This window comes from Rattus rattus, chromosome 5 (assembly GCF_011064425.1).
Source record: "Rattus rattus isolate New Zealand chromosome 5, Rrattus_CSIRO_v1, whole genome shotgun sequence".
In the NCBI taxonomy this organism is placed as follows: Eukaryota; Metazoa; Chordata; class Mammalia; order Rodentia; family Muridae; genus Rattus; species Rattus rattus.
Window position 1 is genome coordinate 47118327 of NC_046158.1, and position 11872 is coordinate 47130198.

Here is an 11872-nt window from a genome sequence, read left to right on the forward strand (position 1 = left end):
GTGTTTCAGAGCTCTCCTACCATGTAAGGTATGGCCATTATGTATCTGTATACTCTTTCACTCTGACATTACTCTAAGAACAATCTTAGCTCTCCCGTACTGGTCTGTCGTGACCTCCTTCCAGTAAGCTCTGTGACAGCCACGGACCATCTTTCAAACCTAATTACCGCTTCCTGACTTATGAGGTGCTCCTAAGTTACTCAAAATCTTGCTGCTAAAAACATCTGATACTAGCTTTTGTTGTAATAAGAAAGTGGACTTTCTGGTGTGGCACAATGGACATCACCAGAAGGCTGGAGATTACCCCTTCCAGCCGCTTGTGTTCTAACACAGTAACTCGAGTCTTAGGTGCCTGGACTCAGCCTTGACCCAGGCTACCCCCACTTTTCCTGGAAGCTTCCAGGTTAACTCCTGGTGTGCTAAGCAGCCCCAAGGCTCCTTCCTGCGCGCTCTGCTGGAGGCAGCATGGAGTTTGTGGGAAAGCGGCTACTTGTGGCATTTGAAGGCAGCCCTAATAGAAGACCTTAGTTTCGCCTTCTTCTCTCGGCACTTTCTCTCCCCCCGCACCCCACGGGCCTGGGCCGGCAAGAGGTCTCGAGGGACAGAGAAGGTAAGGGTACACACTCCTCTGCGGCGTTGACCGGGGACTCGGGCTTTCTCCAGGAGCAGGCGGTGCGATGGGCGTGCGCGCGCGAGCGGAGCAGGGCTGACCCGTGGCCGCGGCCCACCTGCTGCGGGAGCCCACGCTGGGGCGCCCGGGCTGCGGGGGGCTGCGGGCCGAGGCAGGGAGTCGCGGGCCACCGAAGCCGGAGCGGCTCGTGGGCTAGAGCTGTACTCGCAGGCGGCCTCCGCCGCGCCCCGCCGCGCGCGCTACCAAAGATGGTCAGAGGGTCGGGAGGCGCCCCCACCCCCGCCCCCGCCGGCCGCTAGTCCGGGTCCGCGTTCCGTGCCACCAGGAGGTAGGTCGGAGCCGAGCGGCCCGGGGCCGGCCAGAGGGCCGCGAGGGGGACGAGGCCGCGCCGCCCCCAGCCCGGGCGAGCCGGGGCGCAGACAATGGCCGTGCGGTGCGGGCCTGGTGAGGAGGGAGGGCGAGTGGGCGCCGCGGGGCCGTCCACACCTGCGCACCGGGCCGGGCAGAGGCCGCGGGCACGGGCCAACGGCGGCGCGCGACGCCCGGAGCCGAACCCCGCGCCGGGCCCCGGGGCGGGGCGCTCGCCGGGCGGGAACGCGGGCCGGGCCCAGGCGCTAGCGCGGGCTGCTGCAGAAGCTAGCTCGGGCCCAGCCGCTCTTGCGCTGTCAGCAAGCGGCAGGGTGCAGGGATCCCTTTTCTGAGATTCTCTCCATCTTGGTGGCATCTCAGTGTGTTTTGAAACCGGAGGGGGAGGGAGAGAACCAACAACGCTGAATTGGGGCCGGTGATCCCCTCGGACACTTAACCTGTGGCCTCTCAGGGTCTGCCAGTCTGGAACAGTGCAGATTCTGGGTGACTGGGGGTAGTAAGCTAGTGTCTCTTAACAAATGGATAACTGAAAAACCCTCATTTAGTTATCCTGAATTTAAATAGACCATCGTATAAATAGTTGAGCGCGTTTTGCATATGGTGTTTGGGCGGTTGATTTTAGCCTGGTTTTGGAATATGCCAGATGCCATCCATGTCTGATGATTGGTATATTTAGCATTAATTATTAGGGTTAATACAAAAAGCTGAAAACGTGTTTGTTTATATTTATTACAGCCATGGCTCTAAAAGGACAAGAAGATTACATTTATCTTTTCAAGGATTCGTCGCATCCAGTGGATTTTCTGGATGCATTCAGAACGTTTTACATGGATGGATTATTTACCGATATTACCCTTCAGTGTCCTTCAGGCATCATCTTCCATTGTCACCGAGCTGTTTTAGCTGCCTGCAGCAATTATTTTAAGGCAATGTTCACAGCTGACATGAAAGAAAAATTTAAAAGTAAAATAAAACTGTCCGGCATCCACCACGATATTTTGGAAGGCCTTGTAAATTATGCATACACCTCTCAAATTGAAATAACTAAAAGAAATGTGCAAAGCCTTCTTGAAGCAGCCGATCTGCTGCAGTTCCTTTCGGTAAAGAAGGCTTGCGAGCAGTTTCTGGTCAGGCACCTGGATATTGATAACTGTATCGGGATGCACTCTTTTGCAGAATTTCATGTGTGCTCAGAACTAGAGAAGGAGTCCCGAAGGATTCTCTGCTCCAGGTTCAAGGAAGTGTGGCAACAAGAAGAATTTCTGGAAATCAGCCTTGAAAAGTTCCTCTTTATCTTATCCAGAAAGAATCTCAGTGTCTGGAAGGAAGAAGCTATCCTAGAGCCGGTCATTAAGTGGACTGCTCATGACGTAGAGAACCGAGTTGAATGCCTCTACAACCTGCTAAGCTATGTCAACATAGACATAGACCCAGTGTATTTAAAGACAGCTTTAGGTCTTCAAAGAAGCTGTCTACTGACTGAAAATAAGATACGCTCCCTAATATACAACGCCTTGAATCCCATGCATAAAGAGATTTCCCAGCGGTCCACAGCCACCATGTATATCATTGGAGGCTACTACTGGCACCCTTTGTCAGAGGTCCACATATGGGATCCTTTGACAAATGTCTGGATCCAGGGAGCAGAAATACCAGATTATACCAGGGAGAGTTACGGTGTTACATGCCTAGGACCCAACATTTATGTAACCGGAGGGTATAGGACAGATAACATAGATGCCCTAGACACAGTGTGGATCTATAACAGTGAAGGGGACGAGTGGACGGAAGGCCTGCCCATGCTCAACGCCAGGTATTACCACTGTGCAGTCACCTTGGGGGGCTGTGTCTACGCACTAGGCGGGTACAGAAAAGGCGCTCCCGCGGAAGAGGCTGAGTTCTACGATCCTCTGAAAGAGAAGTGGCTTCCCATCGCAAACATGATTAAAGGTAAGCGTGGCTTTTATTCCTCCTACATTTCTACGTTCCTGAGCTTAGATTAGCAATCTTCGCTCTTCCAGAAGTAATTTTAGGAAGAAGGTTTCACACTGAGAAATTACGGTAGATTAGACACTTAAGTGATTCAGCCCTGCATGATTCAGGTAGAAATAGTACAGAACCCAGCCTGTCTGGACCTGAAAGAAAGCCCCGCCAAGCCCTCCGTCCGTAGAGTGCACGGTTCCCTCACCTAAGCTGAGTCCCTTCACCAGCACCATAGGAACTGGGCTTGTGGTTCACACCCATGATCATGACAGTCAGAAGTTTGGGGTCATTCTCAGCTACGTAGGTAGTTCAAGGCCAGCCTGGGCTATGTAAGACTCCATCTTTAAAATTTGTTAACTAAATGGAGTAAAGTGTTTTTAATAGTTTTAGAATACTTTTCAGGTTAGAACAGAAAGCTAATTTGTGTAAGGAAATAGTATAATTCACTCTCCCTCTATACATCCTTCTATATCTTACCTCAAGTCTTAATGTGTACCTAGAGACTGACCTGGTTAGTTTTGTTAACTTATGGGGTTTTTTTATTTGCTCTAAAATGTTTTCAACTTTGATTTGTTTCTGTTGTTGTTGTTGTGTTTTTGTTGTTGTCATTGTTGTTCTTTTTGTGTTTTTGAGATGGTCTTACTATGTAGCCATGCTGGCCTGTGTAGACCAGGTTGGCCCGGAATTCAGAGAGCTCCTCCGGTCTCTGCCTCCTGAGTGCTGACAGTCAAGGTGTGCACCAGCACAACGGGCGTCCATGTGCTTTTTAAAACCCAGCTTTTCCCCCTCTCAGAACACCGTGATCATCTCTAGGAGGCTCCTCACTAAAACCTGGGAAGGTTGGTCCCTTCGGAATACAGCACTGCATTCCCCCCAGAGCTGGAGGCATGGCCTGTACCGTTGTGATGCCGGCTGCTCTCACAGTAAAGGGCAGAGCTGAGGTTGTCTTCCTTCCCGGGCTCTGCAGAGCCAAGCATATTAAGTCTCAGTGTTTGCTGCACAAACACTGCATTTGTTGAGGTCCTTTAGCCTCGCCCTTCTTCCCTTCAGCTGGGGAAAAAGTTCAGCTAGAACCTTCTTTTATTGCCCTTAAGCATTAGTGCTTGGGAGTTTATTTAAAAAGAAAAAAAAAAATCGTACAAACAGCTGGTAGGTACTCACCAAACATTTTGTCCCAAATGTTTCTTCCCAGGCCTTTCTGCTTCTTTTTTAACACTAGCGAGGGTGTGGGAATGTGACCTGGACTGGAAATGTGACCTGAAGTGATCCTTGGATGACAAGCTGGCGGAAGCTTAAGAGGCAGACGGCCTTCCGATCACGGACCGCTCTGTAGCCCAGCTGCCTAGGTCCCAGCTTTGACTTTCTCTGCTAATGTGGGCCAATGCTTCAGCCCCTCTGCCCAGTGTTTCCATCTGTCTAATGGAGGGGGGGGCTCCTTAGGTAGCTGGGGGTCTTGAGAAGACTGAAGGGCTGTGTGCTTGTTGAACACTTGGAGCAGAGTGAGGGACTCGGGAAGCCTCAGTGTTAGGTCTGCTTTTCACGAGGTGCTGTGTGCGCGGTTGGCTGAGAGGGTGGGAGAAGGTAGCCCGAGAGCCTGTCTGGGTTTTGGCTTTGCCTGAGCCTCACCATGGCTTACTGGTTCGGAGGCTGATCCTGAAGACTCTGATTCCTTTCCCGTAGAAGGAGCAGCCCGAGTTCAAATCCTTCAGCAGCACTTTTGTAAACCTGCAGGCCTTGTTGCTTTTGTCTCAGTGATAACAATGCCAGTGGTTTTAGAGATGTTACATCCCCGAGGATGGAAGTCCATCACTCTATTGAACATTTTAAGAATCATATTTGAAACAATGTTTGCTGGGGGTGGAGTTGGGTACCAACCCCGGGTAGCTACTGGGAAAGAAAGCCCTATGCTTTTATTACCCTTGGTGATATGGGAGGTCTCCATAGTCCACATCCTTCCCCACGTGCCAGCTGGTTTGGAAGTCACAGAGATCCTTTATTTTGTTTTGTTTTGTTTTTTTGAGACAATGCCTTGCTATGTATCCCAGGCTGGCCTCAAACTCTTCCCGCTAAAGCCTCCCAGATACTGGGATTAGAGGTGTGACTCACCAACAAGGGCAGAGGTGTATTGTTGTCATTTGAAGAAATCGATTCTTGTTTCTATCTAGCTAACCCAGGGGCGGGCACCGCTCAGCTCCACTCTGTGCAGCATTGATCTATACTATTCTGATAAGTGGGCTTTCACCCAAATTCGAGTTCCCCATTTTCCCATAGAAAGAATGTAATGTTGTGTTTCCTCCGTTGGTGTTATTTGCATTATGAAGTGAAGTAACACATTTTCTGGTAATGTAAACTTCATTTGAGTACAGTCAAATTTCAACTTCATTTCCCTGGGGGAGGATATTTAGGGATATTATATACAGAGAGGAAGTAAGCCCTTGGCCTCTTTGAAACTCCAGAGTCTTTCTTTTTCATCATAACACCTCTTTTACATAACAATACACTCTTACTTTGAAGTGGAGATCAACAGGGAGATAAAACTGCACTGAAGGACTTAAAACTGCACATTTTCAGCTAAAATGAGCCTCCTTTTATCCCTGGCTGAACCTGTTTTCTCCTCCTCTCTTTTCTGTGGTGTCAGAGTCTCCCGGTTTTCCCAGTTCAAGACTTCGGAACCAGCCTGGTTTGTCCTGTCATTGAAGCCTATCTGTTTGACCCATCTCTCACCCCTGCCCTTCCGTTCACACCCAAAGCTCCTTCTAAGTCTGGCCCTTGATAATCCTGAGGTGATTCTGTCCCTACATCTCTCTGAGTCCTTCCCTTCATTTTTAGTCTCTTCCTGCCTCTGTTTATAAACTTGAAGTATCCTGCTGAACAAAGCCCAGGCATTTAACTGCAACTTACATTCCATCCTTAATTCTCATGTGACGACTCCCATTGTGCTAGCCTGCATGGCATTGCCCAGTGAGCCTCTGTGAAGCGCTCCCCTGCTCAGAGCAGCTTCCTCTCTGCTTGCCAAAGTCCTAACCACCAGGCCCTGGGCAAATCGTGCCACCCTGCTGTGATTTCTCCAGTCAAAAGCAATATCTCTTTGATCTAAGCAATGAGTTGGTCTGTCTCTCTCTCTCTCTCTCTCTCTCTCTCTCTCTCTCTCTCTCTCTCTCTCTCTCTCTCTCTCTCTCTCTCTGTAGTATTTTTTCCTTTCCCTTAACCCTGTTCTAGTTAAGTGTTCAAAGAGCACACAGAGCCGTTAGCGTCAGTGTTTTACCTCACAGCACCTACCAACAATGCCTTGGCTCTACTACCCATAACAACCAAACAAAAACAGATCGGTACTCATTTCAGGGAAGCAACTTAAGATGTGATTTTAATTGACATACAGGTGTGGGAAATGCGACCGCCTGTGTCCTGCATGAAGTCATCTATGTTATTGGCGGCCACTGTGGCTACAGAGGAAGCTGCACGTATGACAAGGTGCAGAGTTACAATTCGGACATCAACGAATGGAGCCTTATTACTTCGAGCCCACACCCAGGTAACAAGAATCCTATTTCGAGTATGTATCTGTAGTCCTTAGGAGAGTTGGGACAGCGCATAGAGATTAAAGTTGGGCGAGGTGCCTTCTCTTTTAGAAGCATGCTCACTCTGGGTTCCAAGGACTATTAAACCCCTGTTCCTAGATATGCAGAGCCCTGCTACCTTAACAGTCATAAAAAAAGGTGTTGTCTATCAAAGAAATGCCCTACTTCTAAGGTGTGTGTGTGTGTGTGTGTGTGTGTGTGTGTGTGTGTGTGTGTGTGTGTACACTAGAAAATAGTGTCAAGTGTATTCCTCAGTTGCCTCAACGCCTTATTTTTTGAGGCAGGTCTTTCTGAACCTGGAGCTTACCTATTTGGCTAGACTGGTTGTCTGGCGAGCTCCTGAGGTCCTTGCTGGGAGAACAGGCATGCATTGTCGAGCCCAGCATCGTATGTGAATGCTGGAGATCTAAACTCGGGCCCTCAGGCTTGTGTGGCAATCGCTTTCTTAGCTGAGCCATCTCTTTGGCCCCTTTGCTCTCTTTCACCCTCAGCCTATTACACAGGGTTGGGAGTGACAAGAGAATGTGCTTAGCACGGGTTAGGCCCTGGGGTTAGCCCCACTGCGATAGAGTGAGTAGTCCCGGATTTTACAGTTATCATGTGTCTGAGAGTTTGCACTTGGATGAATTCATACCACGCTACCCTATTATTTCAAATCAGTTTTTGTAGAGCGTCAGGATTTTAGTGGGTCACTGGAGAGGGAAATTAAGATCTTCAGGCTTGAGATATTTGTGACTAGCAGCAATAGTGAACACCTTTGAGCGCATCCTATGTAGGCGAGGGATCAACTAAGCACTTTACATGCAACATCATCCTTAATTCTCTCTGAAATCCTGTGTACAGGTATTGTTATCATTGACTTTCATACTTGGAAAAGCAGGGTCCGTAACTTAAAAAGGATAAGTAACTTTTCCAACAACACAGTTTGAAAGTGACGACCCAGGATCCACAGTCTGTCCGTCTTGATTCCGTAGTCTGGGATGTGACCACTAGGCAGCCTGCTTCTGCTTCCTGGAGCAGCCTTTCTTGCTCTCAGTCCACACAGCTGCTTCCACCTCATACATCTGTCTCATCTCGACTGTGTCTGGTGCCGCATCTCGGTTGCCAACACCTTCACACTAGGGGACACACAGCCACAGGCTGTTCTGGCTCTGAAAACATAGACTGTGTAGACCCCGGTCTTAGTAGTCCAGTCCTATCATGTAGTCTAGACAGTACTCCTGTCACTTTCTGTCGTGATCGACAGTTATTGGGAGTGATAAAAGTATCTCATGCTGAACAATAGTGTTTACTCAGTATTGGCCAGGCAGAGAACTCCAATAAGTTTACGTGTCTTAATCTGTTTATTTTCGTCTCTTTACAATAAATACTGCAACGAAATACCCGAGGCAACTAACGTGGTCGGAAAAGGTTCATAGTTCACAGTGTGGAGGCTCTTTTCCAAGACTGGTCTGCTCTCCGTGGAGAGCAGGAAATGATGATGTTAGAAGCATGTGTGAAAGCCGTGGCCACCTCAACAACCACTGAGGAAGAGGAGAGAGGGACTGGCCAGACTCATACAGTACTTTTCAGGGGCCTTCAGTAATGCCCCACCTTTTTATAATCCATAGCACCTCCTAATATCAATACCGAGGGGACTAAGTTGTTATATATATATATACATACATACATATATATATATATATATTTAAACCATGACACTATGTATGTATGTATTTATGTTGTGTGTCTGTGTATGGTGTGCATGCTTGTCTGTGAGGATATGTGTGCACACTGTGCACAGGTACACAGAACATGCCTGTGACAGGCACACAGAACATGCCCGTGACGGGCTGAGATGGATATCATCTCCTTGGATGCTCTCCACCTTATATATTGAGGTAGGACCTCCCAATGAACCTGGAGCTCGACGGTCGGGTTAGTCTGGCTTACCCTGAGGATCCTCTTCTCTCTGCTCCATGAAGTGGGATTATGCCCACCCTGCATTTACATGGATTCTAGAGTTCTGAACTCTGGGCCTCATGCATGGCAAGCATTTTACCTGCTGAGCTGTCTCCCCAGCTATGTTGCTGCATGTCAACCTTACAGTAATCCTGTGAGCTAGGGAGGTGGTACTGTTAACTGGTTATCAGGAGATTGAAGGGGTGACATTAAATACATTGTTCAAGGCCAGCCATCCAATGTTTGTTAGAAGTGGGGTTTAACAGGTAGCCCCGGGCCTTCACTGTTTTCCCTTCTGAACAGCATGTTAAAACCTGCGTCCCATTTTACTCTGCTTATTTGGTGCTCACATTTATCTTTCCAACAAAATCCAACACATGAACAATCAGATTTTCAATTTAGAATAAAAAGAATAAACAGTAGTAAGAAACAGTTAGAAAACAGTTATTAGGGGCTGGGGATTTAGCTCAGTGGTAGAGCGCTTACCTAGGAAGCGCAAGGCCCTGGGTTCAGTCCTCAGCTCCGAAAAAAAAAAAAAAACAGTTATTTACATTAATATTTTAATATGTATTGTACAAGGGGATCCCTTTAAAAATAAGTGCTCTGGGCCTAGAGCGATGGCTCAGAGGTTAAGAGCACTTGCTGCTCTTGCAGAGGACAGAGGTTTAGTTCCCATTACTCACATGGTGGCTAGCTCTGGCCTTTGTGGATACCAGGCATGCACAAGATCCACCTATGTACACGTAGGAAGGCACTTACTTACACACAGACATAAAAATGAATTAAAGATAAAAATAAGTTTTCCACCACATCTACAAGTTGTATATGGTTTATTGGCTACGTGAAAAAGAGTCTAAAAGGCAATGTTATTTAGACCCAGTGTTAGAAGGCACAAACATTTGAAAATCAGCCCCTCAAAAAGTATACACACAGTTGTAGTTGTGAAGTTTCAATTTATATTAAACTTTTCCTGAGGAGCTAATTTTTAACAACACCAATTAGCACCTTACAAGTACGTTCTGTTTGGCTGCCAGAGTGCTTAATCTATTTTTGAATTGGCTGGTTACCAAAATTTAAAATTCAGAAGATTTTGAACAAAAATCATGGTTTGGAGGCCTTTAAGGTCAGGTGGTAAGGACGGGCAGCCAGGTCCATCCTGGAGTGGTAATGACAGCCAGGGAGTAGCTGTCCTGTTAGATGAAGGCTGTGTTCTCCACCTCAATGCTTCCAATTCTGGTCACACCCCAGATCAAAGGACTTGGTGTGCTGCCTTTCTTACCCCTGGCTTGCTTAATACCATGGTGCCTAGAGGAGCCAACAGAAGGGCAGAACCAAACCAAAAGCACAAGCACAATGTAGGTGAGGAGGCCCCTCTTGAGGGGACTGCCAGCTACAGGGCCCAAAAGCCCAAAGCAGGCTTCTGCTGCAGGACACCTTTCAAGATGGCTGGGTATGATAGCCATAGGCCTCAGTAACGCTTGTGTGTGTTTCCCAGACCAGATGGGCAGTGTGAGGGATGCTAGCCAGGCCGTCCTCTGAGGCAAGTGTAGTGGCTGAGACATCAGGTAGTCTCTATCCTTGGTCATAAGGTTGCTGAGATCTTGAGAAACCTACACCGGTTCTGTAGTTTAATGTCCTGTCAGGAGGGGTCTGCTGCTATCGTTATGAAAGTTGATAGGGGTCAAGATTGAAGATAGACGCAATGAAAAAACGAAAAAGCTCCACATGGTGGGCAGTTCCCAGAGAGATGGTGGTGTGAAGGGTGGGTTTCTTCTTGCCACTGTGTGTAGGCGGTGATGATGGGATCCCTCTGAGGACTAATGGCCATGCAGCAGGAACAGGCCATCTGAGTCAGATGGCAGGGACTAGATTTTAAGTATAGCAGAGTACGACAGAATCAAAATGTCACCAGGTGTCTGTTTTGTGTTCTAAACCGCAGAGCTATTGTACGATAGCCCTCTTGCTACCAGAATTAAGTTTTCGTTCTTTCCTTTTCTTTCCATTAAGAATATGGACTGTGCTCAGTTCCGTTTGAAAACAAGCTCTACTTAGTCGGGGGACAGACTACGATCACAGAGTGCTATGACCCAGAGCAGAACGAGTGGAGAGAGACGGCGCCCATGATGGAGAGGAGGATGGAGTGTGGGGCCGTCATCATGAATGGATGCATCTATGTAACCGGGGGCTACTCCTACTCAAAGGGCACGTATCTTCAGAGTATTGAGAAATACGACCCAGATCTTAATAAGTGGGAAATAGTGGGCAACCTCCCAAGTGCCATGCGGTCTCATGGCTGTGTTTGTGTGTATAATGTTTGAGTCCACAGGTCATCACTAGGGGCTTAGTGAAAAGAGTGCAGAGTTTGGGGTGCCTTGATATTGGCACATGCTAAGGCATTGGAACAACTAATTCTAACCCTGCACCATCCCCAGACCCAGTGACTAGTGGGAATAACATAAGAAAAATGTGATGCATGTATAACGGTTGAGTTAGGGAGAGTTAACGTCTCCTGGAACCCCTGCCTTTTAAAGGTAGAGTGGAGTATTTGACACTTGATAAAGGCGAAAGCATCTGCAGTGAATCCTTTCTTCCTGGTAGCATCAACACTGGGTATAGTCAAAACCATTCATCCTGAGTTATAAAATGTTTGTTAAAGTCTGTGACATAGCTAGGCATGCTGACACATGCCTTTGATCCCAGAACTTGGGAGGCAGAGGCAGGCAGATCTCTGGGTTGAAGGACATCGAGGCCAGCCTGGTCTACATGGCAACTTCCAGGCCAGCCAAAGCTACATTGAGAACCTGTCTTTAAAAGCCTATGTGTGCCTGTGTGTATTACGGGTCTCTAGCTGCCAGGAGTCTGAAATGTAAAGAGGGAACCTTCTCTACCTCTACAAAACAACACCTTAAAACGCTTCCCTTTAGAATTAGTTCGAATGTGGATTTACTTACAGACTCTCTCCTTCGTGATGTATATAATTTATTGCTAGCATTCATTGTTTACTATCAGAGCTATACTAAACACTGTACAAATGATAGTTACTGTTCAAAGAGTTGTCAACTCAATTTAAAAAAAATAGCAACTCTAGAAATGACTAAGAAAATAGTCAAATACTTGCTGATGCTAAGGGCTGTACTTAATTTTTAGCTTGGGTATAAATTGCTAGTTTAGGTTCTGGCTTAAGCATGTCGGCATATCTTCTTTATAGTTAGATGTCTGCATATAAATCTGAATACCAGGGCCAGAAAGCATGTAGAACAGCTGCGAGGCAGTAGAAAATGCATTGAGGAGAAGAATTTGCATTTATTTGCCAGTTCTGCCACTAACCAGATTTTGTGACTCGGGCTTCCTCACCCATGTACACCGGCAC

The 11872-nt window shown here is 47.4% G+C and overlaps 1 protein-coding gene across 1 annotated transcript in view; it reads left to right on the forward strand.

Moving 5' to 3' along the window:
* The first annotated feature begins 1042 nt into the window (after positions 1-1042).
* The window catches only part of Klhl23 (kelch like family member 23), a 10913-nt gene continuing 83 nt past the window's right edge, over positions 1043-11872 (forward strand). Inside the window, exons 1-5 of the mRNA XM_032903451.1 lie at positions 1043-1075; positions 1736-2950; positions 6363-6515; positions 10510-10803; positions 11711-11872. The exon at positions 11711-11872 is cut by the window's right edge and continues 83 nt beyond it. Of these exons, the coding sequence (XP_032759342.1) occupies positions 1054-1075; positions 1736-2950; positions 6363-6515; positions 10510-10803; positions 11711-11841 (1815 nt within the window). The 5' untranslated portion in view covers positions 1043-1053 and the 3' untranslated portion in view covers positions 11842-11872. The remainder of the gene's footprint in view (positions 1076-1735; positions 2951-6362; positions 6516-10509; positions 10804-11710) is intronic.